This window comes from Tenrec ecaudatus, chromosome 13, assembly GCF_050624435.1.
Source record: "Tenrec ecaudatus isolate mTenEca1 chromosome 13, mTenEca1.hap1, whole genome shotgun sequence".
NCBI classification, from domain to species: Eukaryota; Metazoa; Chordata; class Mammalia; order Afrosoricida; family Tenrecidae; genus Tenrec; species Tenrec ecaudatus.
Genome location: NC_134542.1, coordinates 110,061,437 through 110,088,986, shown reverse-complemented (window position 1 = coordinate 110,088,986; position 27,550 = coordinate 110,061,437). Strand labels below are relative to the sequence as shown.

Below are 27,550 nucleotides of genomic sequence, written 5' to 3'. Positions count from 1 at the left end.
CCCATATTGATGCACCGTCTCCGAGACTCCTCAAACCAGAACCAAACTCCCTGCCATCAAAGCAACCTTAAAGGTCAGGGTAGAAATGTCTCCTCGTGTCCCTGAGATGGTGCCTGGTTTACAGAAGTAGAAAGCCCGGTCTTTCTCCTGTGGAGCAGCTAGTAGTTTAGAACTGCTGGTCTCGTGGATCATAGCTCAACGTGTACGCTCGATGACACCAGAGCTCCCTAGGACACCCACTGAGGCAGTAAAATTACTGGAGCAAAAGCAAAGAGTTTAGTGCAATGATGGAACAATGGAATAAAAGAACACAAGAAATTGATTAATAAACTGAAAAAGGTAACCGTAGTAACGGTAGTAACAATGCAAAGTGAACAACCCAGAGTACATTGCCTGAGGGGGGAGGGGACTGAAGAGAGACCTAATGTCCCATGGACTGTAGCCAGATTGAACACGGACGCTAAGTGAACAATAGAGCAAGTGGGAAAGGACGTGTAGCTGGAAAAGTTGTTGAAAAAATATTGGCTGAAAACATCCCAAATCTGGCAAGAAACATAAACCTACCGATAAAAGAAGCGGATGGAACAGACAGAAATCCAAACTAAAACACATTACAGCGAAACTTTGGAACTGCAAGCAAAATAAAAATCATAACAGCATCCAGAGAAAAACTGTACTTTACAAATAAGGAATGATTTCCAGGAATCCTGGAGATGAAGGAAAGAAATGGCACGATTTCTCCAGTGCTGAAAGTAAAGAACTGCCAACTCAGGAAACCCTGCTAGGTGGAGATAACCTTTAAGGAACAGGAAGAAATTCAAACATTCTCACGAACGAAATCTAAGGGAACTTCCTGCCAGTATGCTATCCCTACAAGAACGACTTTTTAATTTTTATTTTTAAGCAGAAAATAAGGGATAAACGAAGAAACCCTAGAATGTTAAGAAGAAAGAACAAACTCATTAAGCAAAACTCATCTTGAGTTTTCGAAAGTATTGTTAGGGCTGAATTCAAAAACAAAAACGTGACACTTTGTGATGTGTTAAACTATACGCAGAGACTATATTTGTTTTTGTTCAGTGCTGCCAAATTAGCTGAGACTCCTAGTGGCCTTACGTAAGCAGGAGTAAACGCTGCCGGGAGCTGCGCCATCTGCACAACGGTGTGCTCGAGTCTATTGACAGTCACTGACAGTCACTGTCAGTCCGTCTCGGCAAGGGTCTTCCCTTTTGTCCTTTCATCCTTGACTTTACCAAACAGCGTGTTCTTCTATGGGGTCTAGTCTTCCCTAATGCATTTTGTGAAACTACAAGCCGGGAAAGGTAGTCATGGGAAGAGTGGTCACGTTCCTCTACTTCATCCAAACGGTTAACACGGGGACACAATATGCCACGAAGTGATGCATATATAATGCAATACCTAAAACAACCACACGCAAAAATGCTCTCCAAGAAGTGTACTCAGAAACATGGTGATACAGCAAAGGACATTGTGTAGGTGCAGAAAATGTTATTTTCAAATGAGTTAATGTTGAAAGGCATAGGATTTGGAACAACTCAACACGTAGAAAAAGATTAAAATTGTTATAAATCATTCTTCTCTATTTTAAGACAGGTTATAGGTAGGAATAAGGTATTGTGAAAATGTATCTGTGAATGCACTGACTTCAGTGAAGTGCATCAAAGCAGGCTGTTGTTAAATGTCACAAACTTGGCTACCACCCCAAGCAGCTCTATGCACCACAGAATGAAACACTGCCCAGTCTCGTGCCATACTCACTGCTGCTCCTGAGCCTGACTGAGCCCACTGGTGCAGGATGCTGCCACTATGTCAGCCCATCTTGCGGAGGGCCTTCCTACTTTGTGCTGCCCCTCTACTTTACCAAACATGCTGTCCTTCTCCAGGGACTGGTCTCTCTTGACAATATTTCCAAAGTATGTAAGACAAAGTCCTGCGTCCCTTGCCTTTGAGAACCACTCTGGCCTTACTTCTTTCAATACAGATGTGTATTGGAACCATAATTATATTTAATTTAAAATTGAATTAATATTGGAATCATAAAATCATGCTTAGTGCTGCTAACATTTCCAGTTCACTAGAATGTATGACTATTTATAATGATTTATATCTTTAATTAAACTAAAATTTAAATCCAAATTCTAAATAAAATTTAAAATGAATCTGTTGTTTTCCTTTGGTAGAAGGGATGGACAATTAAAATATATATGGTCAGAAATTTTACTTTTCTGACATTAAAACTATTTTGGTTTTGATATAAGGCCTTTAACGTTTCTATATTATCATTAAAATTCTATTTTCAAAGAAGACTAGGTACTAGGTATACAGTCACTTAAATTGGGTTGGATGGATGCATAAAAGTTACTTGATTAGTATATTCAATAAAATATTTTTTTCTATAATGAAATAATTTGATTCTATTGATGGTAGAACAGAGTACTATATCTCATAACTTTGTGGATTAAATTATTTCTAATTAAGACTAGTGTTCCTTAAAACTTGTTATCATTTTGTAACCAAAAATCCATCTCTTCAGAGTGTGTTTATCTATGGGAAGAAGCATTCCGTGTCCTTCTCATTTTAAACATAAATTTTAGAATTTAGTACATCTGCACAGCAATATACTCTGCAAACAACTTTGGACCAAGTTTCTACTAAGGATGACAGAAGTCAGAAAGATCAGCAACGGAAATTCCTAGTAACATAACCATCTCCTATGGAAGATGTTGTGTCACTCAGGAAGCAGATGCCTTCCCAGAAATGATTAACACTCACAGGTAACTGCAGAAAGGTTACAATCATGCTGTCTTAGCGTATGTCAACATTAGTTATTGTTCCAGCCACTGGAAAAACAGAAATGACTGGAGAGCTACGTATCAGAAATAAAAATGAAACAATTCCTCCCTCCCTGCCTTCTCTCCCTCTTTCCTTCCAGGCTTTCTTTGTTCTTTCTTTTTGCCTTAATAACTAGATCACCTAAGAGTATTCCATGCTATATCACTAAACACGGAATGAATTCCTCAACAATATGAAGTTTTCAGCAGTATAAATACCACACAAATTAATGGGGTACTATTCATTTAGAAGGAGGCCTGGTATTTCAGCAGGCTCCGCATTGGGCTATTAACCACAAATACTCAAGCCACTCCAGGAGAGGGAGATGAGGCGTCTGCCCCTGTAAAGATTTACGGTTTCTTGAAACCCCATGGAGAAGTTATATTGTTTTCTAGAGTCATTATAAAGCAAAAGTCACTTAACGGCAATGAGATTTTAAACGCAACCTATCAGTTGTAAGATTAGGGTGGGATGCAATGTTTTTATTCAGATTACAACCCTAATTCAATTAATCAGAAGACTGTTTTTCAGTTTGTCCTATTTCCAATATCAGTGGATACTATGGAAAAATGTTCTTGCTTTGTGCTGGGTCTGTATCCTGCAACTCTTCATCAGACCACAGTTCTTTGAGGGCCTGCCGTGCTGCCAGATGACCCTTGACATTGACTAGAGGTCTACTGTGTAAACTGCTGACCTTGGATCCATCTGCCCCTGCAACCACTAGCCTTTGTCTTCCTGCTGATTGGGTTTGCTCAGCCCCTACAGCTATTTAAGTCAGAAGCCCAGAGAAATGGATCCATCCTGGATTTGGCATTCCTACCTCTATAATTACATAAATAATTTTTATGATCTAATACACAAACACACATACATAAGCCACACGGTTTTTGTTTCTCTAAAGTAATAAGCTTAAGACATAGCCTCATATTTTAATCTGACCATATTATATAATAAAGTTGTTGGTTATTATATCAGGTGCCATCATGCCAGGTCCAACCCATAGCGACCCAATGCACAACAGAACGAAACACTACCCAGTGGTACAGCATCCCTACAATTGTTCCTATGTTTGTGCCTATTGTTGCAGAAACGGTGTCAATCCATCTCCTTGAGAGCCTTCCTCTTTTTCACTGCCCCTCGTGTTGTCATGAATCCTACTCGACTCCATGCAGTGATTTGTACATTTGTGTTTCCTCTACTTTACAAAAAATGATGTCCTCCAGGGGCTGTGTCTCCTAACAATATATCCAAAGTATGTAAGACAATGTCTCACCATCCTTACTTCTAAATAGTATTCTTGTTATACTTCTTCCAAAGATAAATCTATTTGTTCTTTTGGTAGGCCATGTTACTTTCAATGTTCTTCACCAGCACCCTAATTCAAAGGTAATTATTCTTATCTAATTCTCCTAATACGCTATCCAATCCTCAATGAATATGAATCAATTAAAAATACCATGGCTTTGGTCAGACACACCTTAGTTCTCAAAGTAACATATTTGCTTTCCAATACTTTAAAGCAGTCTTGTGCAGCAGATTTTCCCAATGCAATGTGTCTTTAGTGAAACAGCATTCAGATATGTAGACCATAGCAACTATGGATAAACTTGAGAAAACAGGAATCTCAGAGCATTTCATTGTGCTCATGAATAACTTTTACATGGATCAAGAAACAGCTGTGCTTAAAATACAAAAGCATACTGCATGGTCCGAAATCAGAAAGTTGTGCATCAGGGCTGCACCCTCTCAACATACTTGTTCAATCTGTAGGCTGCGCAAATCATTAGAGAAGTTGGTTTATAAGAAGAAGAATGAGACATCAGGATTGGATGAAGGATTAGTAACAACCTGTGATAACCAGATGACACAACCTGCTTGCAGAAAGTAAGGAGGACCTGAAGCACTTGCTGAAGAAGACCAAGGATTCAGCCTTCAGTGTAGCTTAAGACTCAATGTAAAGAAGGCCCAAATCCTCCCAACTGGGCAAATAGGTAAAAGCTGTCAAAGATTTTGCCTTGCTTGGATCGCCAAGCAACCCAAAAAGTAAGTAAGGCAACCCAAAAAAGGAGTTAAATAGATAAATCTACTGCCCAAGACCTCTTCAGAGTATTGAAAAGCAAGACTGTTCCTTTGAGGACTAAGGTGTGCCTGGCGGATGCCATGGCACTTTTGGACAGTGATTAAGGAAGACTGGAGAAAGATGTATGTATTTGTATTGTGGTTGCTGGCGAAGAATATTGAAAGAGTAGCATGAACTGTTAAAAGAACAAACAGCTCTCTCTTGGAAGAAGTACAGCCAGAGAGCTCCTTGAAAGCAAGGATGGCCAGCCTTCATCTCATGTACTTTGTGCACAGTATCAGGAGAGACCAGACCCTGGAGGAGGATATTCTGCTCATTAAAATAGAGGGCAATGAAAAAGAGGAAGCAAATCTTCAGTGAGCTAGATCGACACTGTGGCTGCAATAATGGACTCAAGCATTGGGATGATTGTAGGAAGGGTGCAGGAAAGTGCAAGCATTTCCTTCTGATGTACATACAGTTGTTACGGGTTAGAACAGACTCAATGGCACCTAATAACAATGGATATGGAATCAATTAAATAAGTAAACTTTATTAAACAATTGGGCTATAGCTTTTCCATTTTGACTGTAAATAAATATATGAAATGATACAACATAGAAACTTGTTAGTAGATAGACTAATTTGAAAGGATATTTCCGATATTTATTTCTAAGTATCTAGACTAGAATATAACATACTTCATTATTTGAATCATACTCTCACTTTTAAATTTCATGGATAGTCAATATACACATTCCTATGCAACCTTGAACTCTCTCTCAATTTTAAGCATTTCTTGTCTAAATATCACAGATGAAGTCTTTCCATCATAAAAATTCAAATAATCCATACTCTTTTCTTAGTCACTAAGCCTTAGTATATCTAAGAAAATAATTATGATAATGAGGAATTGAATAGACAATAGCTCCTGCAAATTTTTAGAATCTTTTAACGTATAGGTCAACTGCATTTGCATCATCAAAGAGCCTCAATTGACTTCACTGTTTTTTCTCTAAGAATGCGGACACATGTACTCACACAAGAAGCCACTGCAGTGCTGTAGCCTTAAGTGTAAGTCTATGTTGAAGCTGACGTGCTTGATATAAATGGATACAGATGCATTCCTTTATCTATATGTATATCAAACACCATGTGGTTTTTTTCAGGTTGAACAACCTTGTAGAAAGGAATGGAGTTGACAGGGGACATATACACACATATCCATAAAAGAAAAGAATCTGGTATAGAGAACTGAACCAAGCAATTGTATCACGCGTCTCTAGGCAAGACTGGCTTAGTTGTGAGACCTTCATTTCTTGAGGCTCTATCAACAACAAAAAAATTCAAAAGGCATCCCTTAACTTCCCAAACTTCAATTCAACTGTGTTAGTTGCCAGCAAATCTGGTCTGACTCCTAAGGACTGTCCTCAGCTAAGATTCCTTTCAGAAGCAGAAGGACAGAACACTGTCAGGCACATTCCCACACTGGTTTCATGTTTGAGCCCATTGTTGCAGCCACTGTGTCAACCCATCGCATTGAGGGTCTCACTCTTTTGGATCACACCCTACTTTACAAAGCATGCCGTTTTTCATCAAAGTACTGATCCCTCCTGATAAATATCTCTCCCGTTAAAATAGTGTGAGCTAAAGTCTTCCCATTTCACTTCTAAAGAACATTCTGGATTTTCATCCAACAAGAAAGACGTGCTTGTTCGTTTAGCAGTTCATTGACTTTTAATATTCTTTAACAACTCCATAATTCAAATGCACCGATCAACGCTTCTGTAGTCTTCCCTATTCATTGTCCAGTTTCCATGTGTGCATAAGGCAGTTGAAATTATTCTTGTTTTGGACACGTTAGACCTCAAGTGACATCTTTGCTCTACAACTTTAGAGAGATCTTGCGTGTGACTGATTTGTCCAATACACTATATCATTTGATTTCTTGACCGCAGCTTCCATGAACATTGATTGTGAATCCAATTAAAAGGTAATCCCCAGCAATTTTGATCATTTTTCCATTCGTCATGTTGTCTATTGATCCAGCTGTGAAGCCTGTGCTGAAGACAGTTGCAATTCATAGTGAAACCCGCATTCTTTCATCAGGAGGATGTGACTCAAATCCTCCTTTCTTTCTTCAAGTGTTGTGCAGTCTTAGTAAGCTTTACTTCCAGCCTGAGGCCACGTTCTCCTTCAAAGAGTCCAACCCTATGGAATATTTTCTCAGCATTCAGATTGAACGCTGAAATTAAATGGTGAAAGATCCAAACTTTCCCCCTGATTTTAGAACATGCAGTATTCCCTTGTCTCGTCTATGTAGCTTCCACATGAGCACAATTAAATATTCTTAAATTCCAATTCTTTATATTTTTCTACATATAATACAACTAGATAATGCAACTTGGGAGTGAAAAGGAGTCAAAAGGGGAAAAATATCAGAAAGAAATTGACTAACTTTTTCAGTAGTTATCAGATAGCAGGTTCCTAATTGTTTGATGATATTATTCTGTAATCTCTGAGTTATATTTTTAAATGTTTTCTTCTACCTTTGTCTAAAGAAAATATATTATTTTAAAACCTTCCAAATACAAAACAGTTTGAATCTGTAACCTTTCAGAAGGCAAAAAATGATGAACTACATTTATTTTTTGTCCCTATATTGTATAATTGTTTTAGTAATACCTTACATAAATAAGCTACCTTGCACTAAAATGGTCAGTTTAAAACAATAGTCATCCATAAATTGAGGTTGATAAAAAATAAATTAAAGTCAGAAACAAATAGCGTAGGTTCATGGACTGGAATGACGGAAATATGGGAATGTATGTAATACAAACAAAAATGACAACGAGCTTCTAGTGCAACACAGGATAATTGGTAGAAGTGTTGGATAACTTTTCTGATGTTTGAAATTTCTTATGTTGGAAATATCAAATGTTTGATCACATTAGGTAATCATATGTCAGAGATATTGGGGAAAATAACCTTCATTAATAAAAATAGATGACAATATTAAATAGAAATATAATATTCTCTAAGTTTGTGAAAATTAGTTTAAACCATTATTATTCAAAGAGACAGAAAAGAAGATCCCTTTCCTCAAATCTTGTTGAGGAAATACAATATTTGCTTACTCAAAGATAACTGGAAATATTAAAATAAATTATTGATATTCCAATTATAATTCTTAATACTTTGAGCTCAATGTTATATTAGAGTGAGAACTACTATTATGAACTTTATCTACAACCTTATTTTGAAAGAATGCAGATTCAGACATAGGGTATTTTTTAAACGACATCTTCCCTGAACCAAGGCAGAGTTAGTGTGACAGGGCATTGATATGTCCTGCAATTCCATCGTCTTGTTACATAGCCTTGAAATGAACATGGCCAGCCCCACATGCTAACACACACAGACACCATGTCACTTCCATCTAGTAGCTTAAAAGAAAACCCTGCCGAATCCTCTTCAAGAATGGAGTCTATTGCATAGATTTGAAGGATCACTATCCAGCAAAATAACCACTTTGTCCACACAGCTTTGGAAATAACAGTTATTTTCTGGAGTTGGGCTTTTGTGGCTTTGTTTGCACAAGAAGGCAGGCGAGACAATTTTGAGCGTAATCTATTAAGCCATTTTACATTGTTCTGAAGTTAGGGGTTCTTGAATGAATCAATTTTTTATTAATTAAAGTAGAAATAATATTGGAATGTTCAAATTGTCTGAATCCTGGTTTTAAATCATATGTATTAATGTAGAAAGATAAAGGAGATGTACACAGAAAACAGTTTTATGTCATTTTAGCTTATTTATATATTTTTAATTAAAAAATAGATACGGTCCAACATATTTGATGTTCTCTTTACTACATTTTGTTATCGAAGAACTGCACAACATTTCCTCTTTTAACAAACAGGAAAAAATGGAAGCTATGGGAGACTTAGTCTGTGTTGCTCTTGTCTTTCTCTGTCTTTGCCCCTTGTTTGTACACGGTGATGGCTTTCTTATGAATGCAATGCTAAAAGCCACGCCACCACTGCTTCAAGTCCCATGCTGGCCAGGTGTAAGTGGAACTTCCATACCACAGCGGAGTAAAAAGAAACACCTGGTTAACTACTTCCAAAAACGAACTAATAAAATGTTATGGATCATAACCGAATATATTGCTAGAGAATGCACCTCCTAAAATGGAAGGGGTTCAAAAGGTCAGTGGCTAGGAAAATTGACTCAAGTATGCAATGACTGTGAAGACAAAACGGGACTGGGATAGGTTTCATTCTCTTGTGTAAGAGGTCGCTGGGAGCTGGAGTCAATTCAACCGACACTAAGAACCCCCAAACAACTATGGTCTCCGTAATAAACTCTATGGATTTATTTTTATTAAATAAAGATTGGTATGACACAGAAGCAATAGGATATTATACAATGTTCACTCTATTAAATTAAAATTGAAGGCTTAAAAAATTTGCAAGACATAACTAAATAAAACTTCTTACAGCATATTCTAGTGTATATTCATACACTTTAATAAAACTTGTGTGTCACTGTCATTGAATTGATTCTGACTTGTAGCCACCATATAAGACAAAGCACAACTGCACCTGTGTGTTCCTGAGACTGTGTATCCTTATGAGAGTAGAAAGCCTGTCTTTTTTCTGTGGAGCACCTGGTGATTTTGAACTACTGATCTTGCAGCTAGTAGACTTGTGTGTAACTCACTACTCCACCAGGGCTGCTTAAAAAAAAAGAGCATTGGTATTCAATAAGTATGAATTTCATTTGAGTGATGAACATCAAGTTTTACTAAAGTGCAGAATTGGTGATGCACCTAGAAAGTGGGAACATTCAAACAGAGACAAAAGGAATGGTGAAAGCAAAAGAAAATAGTTATTTACATCTGACTCTAGGAGCGCTGCCATGATGATATTTCTTTAAACTACTGCAATATCTATTTTTAAAGTTTAGAAAATGTGCTGCTACAAGCATCCTTTGAAATATGGTGAAGGAATATGCTGGTCTTTATTTGAAGACTACCGATATATTTACCTTAAAATTATTAGCTCTCTTGGCATAACAGAGAGAAGTATGTAAAAATATGCAGCAGCTCTCTGTGTGCATTAGAGTAGTTTTGAAAGAGACAATGTGACCCGGACATTGGTTTCTTATTAGTAATACTCACCAATGTTGCTGTAATATGAATTGTAACAATGTAAGTTAGGCTGACGGACGATGATTCCTATTTCTAAACAGGGAACTACATAAGGGTAAGTAAAAAAAAAGGCAAATGCAATATATATTTTAGTTGATTCTGATTCCTAGTACCCCATATGTGACACAACAGAACTATTTCATGTTGTTTTCTTAGCTTTAATTTTTTAATAAGGGATGCCCGATCCATTTCAATGCTGCCTCTGGTGGACACAAACCACCTACCATCAGGTAAATTGTCAAGACCAGACCATTTGTGGGAACTTGGTAAATCATTAGCGCTTCTGAATGCATTAACATCTCCCCAAATTTGGTAACAAAATACCAGTTATACAAAAGATATAAGAGGAGGCTTCAGAAAACAATGTAAAAAATGGAATTAAAAGACCATGAAATTTCTCACATACGATGAAGTCCCCTTGTACATAGGTAAAATGTGAAATAAGTGTGAGAAAAACCAAGGAGAAAACAAACGTACTGCCAGTTACAAGTTCTGCCGAATCACCACACTTTGTGCACTTAATTGAGTCTAATTTTCTACGTGAAAACGTTTTTAAATTTAGTACAATGTTTGAAGGCACAACCTTCAACCTCACAAGACCACCCGGGGGAGCATCTTGCTTCTCCCAAGTACGTGGCTGCTTCCTCGGACCATAACTTCTCGTTTCCTCAAACAATAAAACAGAATGATCAAAATAAAATGAAATAGGAAATCTGTGAGAATAAAGCGAGATATAAAGTACTTAGTATTGTCTGTAACACCATCATCATTCAATGACTGTTAGCTAGTACGGTCATGATAAGTAAGTTGAGCAGGCTCAAAAATATTTCAAAGGAAAAAAAAAGATAATAAGTTAGCCGAAAGAAAGGCACTAGATTACATTTTGAAAAACCACAAAAATTTTGTAATTTTGTTATTTTATTAACAACAAAAAATAGCCTTTCTCTTAAATTATTTAGTATTTTACTTGGAACACATGTAAACTTACACTATCAGAGCTTTGAGCATATTTTCCTATTTATTGGGCCAACTAGAAATTATATTAGTGTGGATATTTAAGCAGATAAGAATAACTAGGCATATTTTTTCTAAATGTTAAAAATATCCTTTTGATAATATTTGTTTAAAATATATTGTTAATTAATTACCTAGACTAACTAGAATTAACATACTTAAAAACAGATCTGATGAAAGAGAAAGCTAGTGTATTAAAAGTTAATTGAGATGGATTAAAGTTATGAGAGATTTTGAAAGTATTTTTATATTAGGTTATAATAAAGAATTGCTCTACATTCAGGACAATGGTTCACTTTTGTTTCTTCTAAGCAGGCTTATTAGTAATTTTCAGGATATACTTAAGACATACATTTTGTACCACAGTCTCATAATAACCATGAAAGTTAAGTGAAACATCCCATATCCGGAATATAAAATTTAGAAAGGCTAAATAATCTACTTACATTAAGGTGACCAGACGTCCGCTTTTGGCAGGACAGTTCCTATTTTTAACAATTTGTCACACATCCCGTGGCATTTAAAAAAAAAAGTCCCAATTTTTGGAAAGAATGCACAAGCTAGGGTATACGGTTTTCAGCCTGCCATGTGGCTATTTCACCAAGATATGAGTTTTATCAATGGTGTCCAGCTGGTGTCCTGCTTTACCAATGGTAAAATCTGGTCACCTTAGCTTACATTCACAAAGGCTTTAATTGGAAAATAGAGACCTCAGATGTACATTTATGATCCTTGGTCAAAGTTATTGCCTCAGATCAAACTGCCTCTGTGAGGTCTGAGCCCATTTTGGGTTTGGCTGCTGACAGCAATGTTAGCAGTTGAAAACCCTCAGCCCCTGTGTGGGAGAAAGTTAAGGCTTTCTACTCCTGGAAAGAGTTGCCTTCTCAGAAAAGCACAGGGAGAGATCCGCCCTGCCCTGTGGGGTCGCTGTGAGTCGGAATCAAGGGGTTAGCAGTGAGAAGTCTGCAAGTTGCCTTTACTCCTGATGCTCAAGGGAGCTGCCCTTTGAGGCTGAGTCAGCGTCAGAATGTAAACCAGTGCACCACTTACTTCTTCCGAATGTTCACGTATAATTATAGATTAGAATAGATGTATGTTTTCTACACATGTATATCTAAACATATACATACACATTCATATATGAACAGACATGCCTACATACTCAATAGAGTTAGCTAGTGTGCTTCATGATGTAGACTAAGATTTAGAAAACTAAACCCATTTCTGTCACACACATTCGGACCACATCAACCCCGGAAGTGAGAGTAGAATAGAGTCATTGTGTTTTCGAAGCTATACATTATGGAAGCGTACTACCAAATCATTCCCGGTACAATTGGTAGGTTCAAACCACCAGTCTTTTTACTCACAGTCCAATACTTAACCTATTATACTACCAGGACTCCTTTGGAAAACTAAGGCCCTTGAATGACTATTGGCTTTTGTAGGCAAAACCAATACTGGGATACTGGGAATACTATGATCTCCATTCATTTTTATTTTCTGTTTGGCTGCTTTGCATAACAAGTCACAACAGTTGTTACAGAGACCTTCTGATACACGGTCCTTTAGCTACATTACTCTCCCTCCAAAATAAACCTTTCTCCCTATCCTGGCCTTTCTGCTCTGCAGTTAAAGCCTAGAAATTACTTCCCTTTGGGCATGGTCTGGAGTGAGAGAGGATGGAGAGAATTTCTCCAGCTCTAACCACTCAGGCATAACCACGCAGACTAAGCTTTCCCAGTTGCCCATGGTTGCTTCTCACCACAGGTCTAGGAAGAGTGCTGAAATTTTACCACATTTTGCTATCCCGTTAGGTTCCCTCCTTAAAGACCCAGATACATGCTATGAGGGTTCTTCAGACCTACATGCATGCTATCGGGGTTCTTAAGACCTGCATACATGCCATCAGGGTTCTGCAGACCTACATGCATGCCATCAGAGTTTTTCAGACCTACACACATGCTATGAGGGCTGTACACAGACATTTTCAATAACTTTACGTTCGGAAATCTGAGAAGAGGAAAGTAATTAGACTGTGTTGGACTGTGAAAATAATTATATTCTCCTCCTCAAAACTTCTTAGATTGCTTTGATGAGCCAAAAATAGAAGCGAGGCTTCCAGCGATGGCTGGTTAGACAAACACACTACAAAAACTGTCTACTAAAAGGCAAGAGACAAAATGAAATAGATACAGGACCCCGGGCTTCAGGAGACGGGTTAGGGATGCGGCTTGAATAACGACTAAGGGGAGCAGTCTAACACAAGCAGAAAGAAAGGAGTGGGAGCGGTAATGAGTCCAGTGGCTGACTAAGGGTTAGCTGTATCAGCTCCCCTTGATTAGGGCCAGTGAAGTGACCACAATGTTGGCTGATGAGAAGGTTATTAAATGGTTTATCTTACTGTAACCTTCTCCTGCTTGTAGTATTCTCTTTTTCTCTTTCTTTTTTAAACTATTGCTTTTCTGCATTTTCTTCATCTACCTCCTTTGCTGTTGTTGTTGTTATTGTTGTTGTTGTTTTGTTTCTCTTATCTCCGCTGACAGGACACAGAAAGTGAGCTCCCACATCCCAGGCACATTCACATCTCCTGCAGTCACATTTACTAGAGGAGGGCCGGTAGGATCTGAGCTTCAATACATAGCAGGAAACGCTAGCAAAACACACATTCACTGTGCTACACAGCACATGGAACAACAGCAAATGGAGAACTATGCACACAATTTATAACACTTATACAATTATTATACACCTTACTAATTATCATAAAATTATTATACACAGCAGAAAAGGAAAATTATGCACACAATCACATTCTCCTCTCCATCCCCTCCCCTGTCTATACTCAACAACAAATGGAGAGTATGCATACCATCATTCTCTATCACAACAACCAAGAGACAGGTTGGCTACGGTCTCACCAACATGTAATCAACAATTAAAATGCAAGATGTACAACACTTCTTGATATGATTGAACTATTGAATTTAATGGCGTGTGGATTATGTGCCAATAACACGGTTGAATAAATGTTTTAAAATAAAAACAAGTGAACAAACAAACAAAAAAGCAACAGCAGGATGTGTCGCGTCAACAGATATTCTCAGTTCATGCAAAGAAATAAGATGTGGTTCAAGAAAGGGATCGAAATGCAGGGTCAGAAGACTTTACTCAGGAAGAAATGGATTGGAACTGCCAGATAGGGAATTCAAAAGAATAGTAGTTTCAATCCTTCATGGATTGCAAAAAGATAAAGAAAGTTGTAGATGGAATCAAGGAGACAGAAAAACTGGAAGAATTCAGGAAAGCATCCCAAGGGCAAACTGACAAAAGAAATGAAAATGTTGACAAATATGCTGAAGGTAAACATACTTCTTTCCCTGGCTTTCAGTTTGTCTCCACCATTTTATTCCTGTAACGATAAGGCCGATCTCTAGACCAGGACTTCCTCCTGGCCCACCCCAGCCACCTCGTGTAGGCGGTCTCTCCATCTTCTGTCTGGAAGATCATTTTACAAATCAAAGGTAGGTTTCAGTGGTGAGAAGAAGGACAGACTGGAGTATTTGTAGGTGCTTTCCCAACACAGCAAGGATTTTGTTGTTGTTGTGGCTTTAAATCCCAGAGCCTTTTCAATTATTCCATAATGAGAAACCTTTGATTATTTTGGAATCCAGATTCATCTGGGTCCACTAAGTTGAGCGACTCACCCAGACCATTGGCTCTTAGTAAGGAACTAGTCTTCTAAGAGTGTGTCTCTTTTGAGTTATACAATAGCTGGTAAACCTTAGCAGAGACCATTTTGCCTTGGGTATGGGGTCTTTTGGAGAGTTACCCATTGCTGTGCCACGGTAATGCCAGAGTCTGACTGGACAATATGCTTTAGGACATAAGGTTATGTCCTTAGTGGCCAATTTTACAACTGAATCACCTTGTGGCCCTGCACATGCTCTTAGAACAGACGTGGAAGGAATTTGTAGTGACTGCCTGGAGAACACTCTGCCTGTATAATCTGCTTTCACTCTCCTCCATGGCAGTGCCTTGCTGATTCTCTAGGTTTGTTTAAATCATAACTAGGTAGTTGCACTAACCATAGCTGTTGTACTAGTTTCGGATATTTTCCACACATCTATGCTTTTCTCAATAGGAAGGTAAAATATTATAAGCTTGGTTGTTGGTGAATTGTCTTGGAAATTTCTATATAACAGACAGGATTCTCTGTTACCATGATGCTCTTTTTGTCTGTTGACAATTATATTCTTAAAATAAAATTATCCTTAAAAATGAAATGAAAATGTTCAAACCATACTAAAACAGCAATTAGAAATCCAGAAGATTACCGTTACAATTTCTGAAATATATCATGCATTGACAAACAAAGTAGTAGGCAGTGAAATGGAAGGCAAAAGCAGTGAGCTGAAAGACAAAGATCTCAATATTAATCAACTATGGAAGCAATTAAAAGGCAGCAAAAATATGTGGGATAACATAAAGAGAAGTATTGATCCACCAGAAGAGTTTCAGGATACATTAATTAAAATCTTAAAAGACCAAAGTCAGAAATAGACAACTCTACAATAATAGTAGGGAATATTAGTATACCACTTATAATGAAGGATAAAACAAGTAGAAAGAGAGGCAACAGAGTCACAGAAGAACACAATTACCAATTTGATGGCATCAACAGAACCATTTACCCAAAATAGCATATTATGTATTAGATCATATGCCAGGTCATAAAGCAAACCTCAATAAATTGAAAAATATTTAGATATTATAGAACATATTCTCAGATCACCATTCCATAAAACTAGAAATCAACTGTAGGAAAATTATAGGGGGAAAAATCCACACATGAAAATTTAATAACAAACTCGTGCAAAAATGCCAAGTAATAAATAGGATAAAAAATAAATGAAAAGAAAATGTTCTTTAAATTACAATGAAAACACAACAAATCAAAACCTGTGGGACAGAGCAAAAGCAGTACTCAGAGATCAATTTACAGCAATAAAGGCAGACATTAGAAAAGACTAATGAAAATCAACATTTTAATCTTCATCTCTAATAATTAGAGCAATAAAATTAACCTACAATCATCAGATGAAATAAATAGCAAATATTAGAACATAATTAAATGAAGTAGAAAATGAAAACAATAAAATCAGCAGACAAAGAAATTGATTCTTTGAAAATATTATTATAATTGGCAAATCTAACAGAAGATGCAAACTGCACAAATGTGAAATGAAATAGATACTATCACAACTGACCCAAAAGGGAAAAAGGATAATAATAGAATCTTATAACTAAATAACTATATTCCAGAAAATTTGAAAATCTAGAAAAAATGGACAAATTTCTAGAAACACCTTATCTATCTAAGCTAAAGTATAAAACCTGAACATAACAAAAGAAGAAATTGTTCAGGAAATTAAAAAATATATAAGAAAAAAAATTCGCATCCAAATGGCTTCACTGGAGAATTTTAACAAACTTTCGGAGAACAGCTGACCCCGCTTCTACTCACACTGTGCTAGAGGCTAGAACATCCCTGATAACTCCCAGCTTCATGGCAAAACCAAGCAAAACCCCGATACCAAGACTACACAGAGACATACCTACCATGGAAAAGTATATGCGTCATGAACATTGACGCAGACATTCTTAATAGAATTCTAGCCAAAAGAATGCAACCACTCACCAAAAATAACACTGCTTTGCCATCTTAAACCAGGTGTAAAGACTATTTCAACACGCGAAAAGCAGCCAGGGTTTATGTGACCCCCAGGATGCTATGCTGAGTGAAAATATTCAATCACAAAAGAACAAATATAATAGATCACTATTATGAAAGGTCCAGATATGCTTTTCACACCAAACAAAATATTGTTTAATGGTTACTGGGCAGGAGGAGAAGGAGAGAAGAAAACTAACTGACTGTACTACAGACAAACGTACAACTGAGAGAAGGGGGAGGCAATGCCCAGTAAGAGGGAACTCAGCAGAAGCGACTAGAGGTTTGCAGGAGTTAAAGCCAACAAAAGACGGTACAGTCATACACAAAGCAAAAGTCCAAATGCACTCTCATCAAGGGAACTCCTAGCAACCCAGTAGAACAGAGAAGAACCACCCCTGTGCTTTTCTGAGATTGTGACTTTTTATGGTAATGGAAAGCCTTATCGTTCTCCGATGGAACAGCTAGTGGTTTTGAACTGCTGACCTTATAGTTAGCAGTCTAATGCATAACCACCACTCATCCTGTAATAGTACTGAGCTGAAGCAAAGTGTAAATTGAATTGATGAATATTGAGTATCTCTTCTGTAAACCTTGACTTAATTCACAATAGAAAGTTATTTTTAAAAAGGAAGTAGTAGAACATTATTTTCCAATTTCCTCATTTCCCTAAGGAAACTAACAAATTCTGTTTTACTTATAAGATGGAAGTTATCAAGTTGCATGGATCCACAATCCGCAAGGTAAGATTACATTGAGCAACTCTGCTGCATGACACTTCCATAAAATGTCACAGAGGAAGGTGGTCACTATGAACACTCAGGCGTGTCTGAGCCACACCATGGCATTTTCAATCACCTCACATGCCCGCGGGAGTTAGGCAATGACTACAGAAGGCCAATGAAGGACTGATATATTTGAACTATGGTGTGGTGAATGGTACCCAAAGTTGAATCTTCCTGAGGTGGAAGAATGGTGAGATTTCCTCTCAGGTACTTTGAACATGTCAAGAAAGACCAGCTCCTAGAAAAGGACATCACGCTTTGTTAGTAGACGATTAACTCAGGTGCGCGCGCGCATACACACACACACACACACACACACACACACACACAACATTCAGGATATGGATTGAGATAGTGGTTGAAACAATGCACTCAAACATCAATTTAAAGAATTCTGATTGTGGTAACAGTTGTACAATACTGATTGATATGATTGAACTATGGAATATATGCTATATATGTATTAACGCCCAGTGAATAATACATTTTTAAAAAGGAATTCACAGAACGGGACATTCTGTGGTACATAGGGTCCGTAACTATCAGTCGGAGCTGACTCTACAGTAAAGCATGTATATTATTGTATACATATATTTATATTTGCTTGAAAAAATTCCACATATGTATATCATTCTAGTAATTTCACATGAATAACTAAGATAAAGTCACTAGGGAAAAATAGAGTTGGCATTCTTTTGTGGTAGCAAATTCACTTGAAAAGAGTTATCAAAATATTATCCACAGTTTTATTTCTCACTGAATGGATTCATTAGTCAATTGGTTTGCTCTAAACAATTAATTATTTTGACATGATATACACATTGGAAGAATGATAAGCCTATGTTTTTTCAATGTATCATCGTATATATATTCATCAACAAGAAATTCCTCGTGAACTTACATATCTCTGGGAGCCGTCATATTCACATCTCTCAATTTTTCCCAGGCTGCCATCTGAGAAATAGAGCTTCTCGGCACGGTGGTCGATGGTGAGTCCATTTGGAGTGAGCATGTCTGCACTAATTACCACTTGGGCATTTTTCCCAGTAAGGGTAGATCTCATGATGCTTGGATGATGTTCATTCCAGTTGGTCCAAAACATTAAACTAATTAAAAAGAAAATTGTGATAAAATATTAAAATAGCTTTATTGTTCTTGAAAATCTTAGTAGAGATATGACGATGTCAAGCTATCAAACATTCCTTAGTCTATGACCCGCAAGACATTTAAGATACCAAAGGAAGATATGTATTTATGTTTCTATATATAGTTTTCCTAAATTCATAAATGAGACTTAGGTTTAAGGCTTTTCAATTTTTATTTCTAGAAAAAATACATTGTGCCTTCTGTCAAATAATAATTACATTAAATTAATCCAATTAGCTACACAGTAAAGATCTATTCTAATCAGGAACAAAACAATCATCTTAAACGTTTTATGAGCTACAAATGTCTTCTAATATTAACATCGCTGTCCGCAGATTCAGCGTGGGAAGTTGGGGCACCAGCATCATTCTGATATTTTTCTTTTCAAGTGAGTGAAATTCAACATCTTCTTTTCAAGGTTTGCTTTTGTAATTCTGCATTTACAAAATGAGCAATAATTCTCATTTCTGTCAAAAAATTAAAATTACTAGACTATTCTAGTATTTTGTTTACCCCTTATTGTAAATTTACTGTCATCTCTGTAATTACAGGGACACATTCCAAATATTTGAGGTTCATGTTTGTTACTTATGCAGACTGTTCAGGATGCCTTACATCATAGAGAGCCCTGGTGGTGTGGTGGTGGCTAACTTCATGGGGTGACTAACTTCAAGGTCAGCTGTTTGAGGCCGTCGGTGGTACTCAAAAGAAAGATGTGGTTTTCACCTGCGCTGAGATGTACAGTCTCAGAAACCCACAATGGAAGTCTTACCGTGTCCTGTAAATTCACTGCGTTGGAAGTGACTTGATGGCAGTGAGTTCATGTTGGGTTGTTTTGCCTCATTATCAAAGTTTATTCTGAACAAACCTTCAGATTTTCTGGAAGTTCTCAGATCTGTTTTCTGAAAAACTTCTTGTTTTTATTAGAATAATTCTTCTCTATTGGATTGTGTACAAGAATTTATTTGAATATAATTTAGTATGAATGGGCTGATGATTAGCGGGGAGAGAGAAAAGGATGCAGAAAGGAACATGAGAACACTTAAAAATATGCTTTTTTAAACTACTCACATAAAGAAAATCTATTTAAACTTATATTTTATATTCATAACCACCACTACTTTCCCAGTCACAGAGCCATTCCAACTTACAGTGAACTTACACATGCTTCTGAGACTGTAAAGCTTCCTGGGAGCAGATGGCATCATCTAGCTCCCTTGGAGTGGCTGCTGGGTTTAAGCTGATGACCTTGCCGTTGTCAGTCTACTGGGTATGGGACAATAAATCAGGGCTCCCATATTTAAAGCGAGAGTGTATCTATCATTTCCATGTAAAATCATTCAAAAGCAATATGTTTACACTCAGCAAAATCAGTCAACATGCAACATCTGGGTATCATGTGAAAATCTACACAACAAAAATAATTCTACTTGTTCATTTTTAAAATGTCATCTTTGCTATTTGGAAAACAGTTTCACTCAGTCTATGGAACAAAAAGGTTTTTAGGTAATCAAATACCAATAATCATTCTATTCTCTTAATCAGTATGAGACAAGTAGTGACAATACTATCTCCTTAAATTATGCAGCTTAGCCACATATTATGACTTTTAAAAAGAAAGATTGATCAAGTAAAACATGTTAAGGGGTATGCATTTAATGTAAGTTTTAAAAATCACCTTTGTTATCTGCAATACTCCCTAGATTTTTAGCTTTAGAAGTATACACTTTGAGAAATATTGGTGTTTTTCTCTACTTAACTGGCTCATTTCAGTTGAAAATAAAGCCCAGCAAGGCTGATCAAATCTAATTTATACACATAACTAATAGCAGACCAAAATTTCTGTTATTTATTTTAAGAGGTCATTTTATTGGGGGCTCTTACAACTCTTATAACAATCCATACATCAATTGTATCAAGTATACTTGTACATATGTTGCCATCATTATTTTCTAAACACTTACTTTCTGTTGAGCTCTTGGTATCAGCTCTTCTCCTCGGCCCCATCCCAACCTAGTGACCCCTGGATATATTATAAATTCTTATTATTTTCATATCTTACACCAACCACTGTCTCCCTTCCCCTATGGTCTGTGGGGTTCTTCCACCTGGGGTAGGGGGTGTGGTTATGTGTTGATCATTGCCATAGGTTCCCCCTTCTTTCCCTCCTCTCTCCACCTTCACTCTATCTCCTGATATTGCTATTCCCATTTCTGTTCCTGGATTCCATGTGCTGTGAGCTCTTATCTCTTATTTGGACCTGTGTCCATGCTCTGGTCTCTCCCACAATGAAAAGCAGGACTGGGGTCATGATAGTGGGGGGTGAGGAAGTCTCAAGGAAAGAGGGATATCGTGTGTTTCATCAGTGCTATACTGCACCCTGGCTGACTCATCCCTTCCTTGTGACCCTTCTGGGAGGGGATGTCCCATTCAAATCCAAGGTTTTATATGGAGTAATTCAACTTTTATCTGGAAGTTATGATTTTAAGTAAACATATTTTATTAATTCATTAACATACCATAATGACTTGAATGTGCCTATAACATAATATCAATACTACACTTATTAAAATATTGTTTATACTCTATACATTAATTCATATAATTTTTAAATAAAATATATTTTATGTCTAGCTCTATTTTACGTTCATCATATGTAAGAAAAAATATGTTTCAATCTGTAAAAATCAATTATTGCAGAAAACACGAATTGATTAAAGCTAATCTCAAATGGATTAGTGGGTTAGGCATTAAGCTGTTAACTACAAATCAGAGGTTCAAAACTATATGGAAAAAAAGAGGAGGTTTTTGTGGTAGTGACATAATCTGGTGTCAATTTGGGATTTGAGAGGATTAAGACTGAAGGGGTGGATCTAGACTGCCAATTGGGTCATAGTCAATGAGGCCTCTGTGTGGGTATGGCCTTCTCCTGATGATTCTGGGAATTCCTGAATTTCTACCTTGGGGGTGGGAGACATTCTCTCTCTCTTAGCTTACTCCCTGAGAGATGCTCCACTGACAAGACACGAGGCACAGCACTGATAGACCACGTGCCGTGGGAACTGAAGAAGCCACATGGAGACCCCTGCCAGCGCTGACATGCTTCTACTGGATCCGCAAGACTTTGCACCCACTGGCCTGTTATCTTCCTGCATTCAGCATCATTGCATGTGTTTCTTGAGTTGAAGAGGACTTTATAGATTTATATTGGACATATGAGCTAATATTGGAGTTATGGACTTGATCTGGATTGGGCTGGAATGTTTTTCAATATTCAACTGTTCTTGTATATAGAGCTCTTTCTTATACACATGTGTGTCTATAAATTTGTTTCTGTAGTCTACCTGGACTAACCCTGGTTTCTACTCCCATAAGAGTCCTGGTGGTGGTGTAGTAGTTATGTGTTGGACTGTGATCAGCAAGGTCAGCAGTTTGAAACTACCAGCATCTCGTCTGAAGAAAGACTGGGCTTTTTACTCCCATGGTTTTGGTTATAGCTCCCATAAAGAGTTATGATCCACATGTGACCTCCTCCTTGGGGGACAGACAACAGAGAAGGGGGTGAAGGGAGACACCGGATAGGGCAAGATATGACAAAATAATAATCTATAAATTATCAAGGGCTCATGAGGGAGGGGGGAGCAGGGAGGGAGGAGAAAAAAAGAGAGGACCTGATGCAAAGGGCTTAAGTGGAGAGCAAATGCTTTGAAAATGATGAGGGCAATGAATGTACGGATGTGCTTTATACAATTGATGTATGTATATGTATGGATTGTGGTAAGAGTTGTATGAGCCCCTAATAAAATGTTTTTTTTTTAAAGAGTTATGGTCTCAAAACTCAGGGGCAGTTGTATCCTGTACTAAATTTGGTGTCATTTTGTGTCAGAATTTGACTTTTTGGGGATCATCTATAATATCATTTGTCTTTTTGTTCATAGTAGACCTGTGAATTGCTTTGATGTTCTCTTTTTACTTCTTAATTTATGATATTTATTGCTGTCCCAAGATCTTCTGATTTATCTGTAGAATAAATGCAGCTGTCCCCACCATAAATGGCAGTGATGTCAGTGGAACGACCTCTGGGCATACAATGGCTCTGGCCATTGGATCTAAGATTTACAGGTCTGTGTAAAAAGTCAATGCATCTCTGATTGTCCGAATCTTTACTTCTAGAATGAAGGCATTTAATTAAGTATATTAAATCGTATCTTACTTCTAGCTCTACAACCACAAAAAAGTCTAAACCCTTGAAACACAGAGAGAGATCGCATGTATGTCAAACTAGAAGTATTTGTCATGGGTTTTCAATCGTAAATTGTTTAAAGGTAGATGTCCAAGTATTTCTTCAAAAGGACCTCAGGATGAGCTCCAATCTTTTAAATTTTGTAACAACTTAACGGCTTACATCATGCAGTTCCTTTTTTATTCCTGATAGCAGTCATGATCAGGGCTTATCAGACTTCTTTTTTCACTTTATTTACCACACATTTAAGAACTCTTTATTCTGCTGAATAAAAGGCTAATTTTGTTTGGTTTTGTTTTTAATCAATTCAGACTTTTTTATTATCAAATAGGGAACACTGACAACATTAGCTGTTTTTAATTTTTTTTTAATTTTTAAAATTTTTAACTGTTTTTCTGTTTTATTAAGTATAATTATAATTTGCAGAGTTTTTTTGTCTTTTTAAAATAAGAAATCCAAAGCCCACATTTCAATTGTCCTAACATAATTCAAAGCACATTATATAACATGTCACAATATTTAAAAAGTACTGTCTCCCAAATATAATTCAAGTTTAACAAACTAAAAATTTTAAATATCACTGCTTCTTATAATCAGTCTATATATAATTTTTCCCATATCAATAAGGTGTATCTTAGTGGATACACCTTAGCTGGGCCTTTTTATTTGCTTTACCTTTTTTTTACTTGAAATAATTATTTATATATCTTCTTTTTTTACTTATTTGTTCTTTTTTTAATTAATAAATCATTTTATTGGGGGCTGTTAAACAACTTTTATAGAAATCCATACATCAATTGTATCAAAATACTTATACATAAGCTGCCATTATCATTTTTTAATAGTTTTATTAGGGGCTCATACAACTCTTTTTTTTTTTGCCTTTCTATTTTTTTTAAGCGTTTTATTAGGGGTTCATACAACTCTTATCCCAATCCATACATACATCATTTGTGTAAAGCACATTTGTACATTCATTGCCTTCATCAGAATTTACTGGTAGTTAACCTTCCCATATTGTAAGAGAGTGGAACAGGTAGATGTAAATATTTGTATACTCAATCAGACTTTTGTCCTTCTTGTTCCTGTATAGATGCTTCTTTTAAGAAAGCTTAAAAAGACAAAAAGCACACCAGTGCCCATGTCAATGTCCACTCATTGCAACCCTATAGGACAGAGTAGAACTGCTCCGTAGGGCTTCTGAGACTGCAAATCTTTCCAGGTTAACATCTGACCCACAGACTTGGAACATGCTTGGGCACAGATTGACCCTATTTCACAACCATGGGAGTCATATTCCTAATGTGAATTTATCTCTCTTTATGTATATATATACATGTCACTGTTTTATTTTAGAACCCAGACTAAGAAAATATGCATCAGTATGCGGGCTGTTGTCAGTTATGACTGCGAACACTCCAAAGTGCAATAGAATGACTGCCTGCCCAGGTCAGAACCCTTGTCACAGTGGCTGTCCTGGCTGAGCCCATACATCGCAGCCACGGTGCCAGTCCATCGCCTTGATGGTACTCCTCTTTTCTGCTAACCTTCTACTGTATTAAACACAATGTCTGTTTACAGGGATGGTTTTCTCCAGATGTGAGCAGTATCTAAGATTGAAGCTATTTCTGCATACAATATAGGTAGTTGGAATGTAAACAAAATGTTTCAATTAGAGCTATCCCCAGTTGCTAAAATTATTTGGATAAAATGCAAACACATCTTTCAGAATTCAATATATATTAATATGTTAATATTTGGTTTTAAAAATTATTTTGTCCATATTCATATTTCAACGAGTTAGATAGGTATGTTGTCTGCATATTTATTTCCTAACATAGCATTGTCTTTCCCCGCCCCCTCTCATTTTCATATATTCTTTTCTTCTTGGAACTCTCGGGGAGGTGAAACTCGACCTTCAGGGATTTCCAATTTTAATTATTCAACTTCACAACGCTCTAATTGATTTTCTTATTATGAATTGTGAACTGAGAACTTCCAATAATTGAAACAAATCACCAAACCTTGATTTCAAAGTTATTTTTTCAAAGTTAATGTACACTTTAATATTATTAAAATCTCTCATTGTAGTGCAGAAAGGAAAAATGAGCGCTTTCTCACTTTTGGCATTCATCCAAGGCCAGCACATGTGGGTGGTCGTCGTCCGACATGGTGATGACTGCCTCTCTGTCGAAAGCTCCAGGTCGAGTCTGGTCCACCGTGTGCCTGGTGATGGATGAAGTGGTGGAGCTGGTCCAGTACAGTGTGTCCCAGGCTCTGTGATAAGCAAGTCCTTCAACAGAACCCACATCTAAAGGGAAAAAATATATTTATATTTATAAAAAAAGGTATCTGAAAAGAAAAAAAGTTACAAATATACAGGTATGTTATTTTTCTCTCTCAGTTGTTTCTTCACAGAGTCTCCAGGAGAAAAATATAGTAACTGTGAAACCTACCACAAATATCAGTAATAACTGATTATGCACAGTAAATCTCAGCCCTGAACTGTTGCATATTCATAGGAGTAGTTTTTGCTAAACAGATCCATAATAAACACTGAATCTTGTCAGTCAACAAGAGCTCAATTAAATAATTGCCTCTTGGGACTTTCAGCAAGATGGAAAATGGGAGACATATTGCGCAGGCCCTCTACATCAAAGAAAAGAAAAACCTAATGAAACAGACGCGGGTGAGGAGTCCTGGAAGCCTGCACTTCAGAGGAAAGGATAGAGAAGTGAAGTGAATTCCAATGAACAGTGGTGAGGAGGAGCCAGAAGGGTGAATTTTCTTCTACTTTGAAGTGGCACAGCCATCTTGAACTCTTGTAAACAGCATTCCAGCCAGACCGTGGCCTGGCACACTGGTTAGTGAAGCGAATAGTAGCACACTCCCTTTTCCCCTACCTACACCCTCCTGGTTACCCAAAGTGTGGCCCAACCTCACTGGTATATACTAGCAACAAGTGACACCCCACCCAGCATCCCCCACTCCCACCAATCCATGGATTGAGTGTGGAGTACACTAGGTCCGTATGTGGAGGCACTTGAACTCCCCCTAATCAGCCCAGCAGAATACAGAGTACCAGGGACATCCCAGATCCATGTGGGCAGCCAGAAGTGCCTTCCGTAACCATCAGCTCCCATCAGACCAGATGAAGTGCCTTGACCATAGACACGTATGAAAGAACTCTATGGAGGTCTGTGTTCCACTGCTTACCACGCCATTTCTGTGAACGCCTTCGCTGGCAGAGGGCTAACCTGTACCAGTAACCCTGATCCCCACAGTTTTTCATTTTGTTGTCAGTTTGACTGGTTGTCCTTTTCTTTCCCTTACCTTGTTTTTGTCCTTTCGTCCTCTGCTTCCCTTTTTGCTTTCTTTTCTTCTATTTAACATTTTATTTCTTCTCTTTTATCTTAGCTGCTTTCTTTACTATACTTTTTGTTGCTTTTCAATTTCCCCTCTCCTTAGTTTTACGTATTATATTTTTATCTTATTTTCTATACCTTTAATTTTCTTTGCTATCCTCTCTCTTCTCTTTGGTTGTTATTTTCTCTTGCTGTTGCTTTACCAGTATTTAAAATGCTAATTCTTTGTTCGTTTTTGTTTATTCATTTCTTCTATTTTTTATTATTTATATTGTTCCTCCACACCAATGGGAGACAACGGTGACCACATGGACCTGTTACATTCATAAATTCTGTATCAACACTCACTGGTCTAGAGCCACTATCAATTCTTGTACTGTGTGATAACTGGTAGATAGTCGAGAACATCAGTTAAACTGGCTCTCAACTGTATTATATGAATAGTGAGGTAGTTACATAATTTCTTGTCAATTTGAAGTGTAGGGGTGGAGTCTAGCCTGTCAATCAGATCACAGCCTGATGCTGCCTCCTTCTAGGTGTGACCTCCTCATAAGAGGGTCCCGGGAACCTTCCCATCTCTTTCTGCTTTCACTTTTTTGTTGACATCTCATGGAGACTTGTGAGATCCCTGGAGATACATCCACTCCCACTGGATCTATGAGACTTTGCACCCACAGACCTATGATCTTCCTGGATTCTGCATCGATGCACATGGCTGTGTTAGTCTGAAGAGGGACTCACAAACTTGTATTGGCCTCAAGGACTTGTTCTGGAATGGGCTGGGATATTTCCTTGATGGATAATTACTTCTTGAGATAAAGCTCTCTCTCACACATATTTGAGTGTCACTGGATTTATCTCTCTATTCCACCTAGTCTTACACAAACAGAAAACGGTGTGCCAGTGAGTATCTTCTATTACCCCTACCAGGAGACCGGTGGTGAATGGCTAAGGTGTCACATACATAAAATCAACTAAAAGGATTTTTTAAAATCCCAATTCACTTTATAAATTAAGAAGTAATCAATTAATATGGTCTTTCTAACCACAATCCCTTAGGTGACTTTGATAAGTATTAGACTCTTTGTGTGTGGCTATAATCCCATTTTGGTGGGGGGTTTTCTGCTATGCTAATG

General features: G+C 37.3%; 1 protein-coding gene across 1 annotated transcript in view; it reads right to left on the bottom strand.

Annotated features, from left to right (window-relative positions):
* Window positions 1–27,550, bottom strand: part of LRP1B (LDL receptor related protein 1B) — a 1,653,255-nt gene that overhangs the window by 366,975 nt on the left and 1,258,730 nt on the right. Inside the window, exons 42-43 of the mRNA XM_075529151.1 lie at window positions 25,171–25,360; window positions 18,562–18,766 (exon numbers count right to left, since the gene is read on the bottom strand). Coding sequence (XP_075385266.1) covers window positions 18,562–18,766; window positions 25,171–25,360 — 395 coding nt within the window. The remainder of the gene's footprint in view (window positions 1–18,561; window positions 18,767–25,170; window positions 25,361–27,550) is intronic.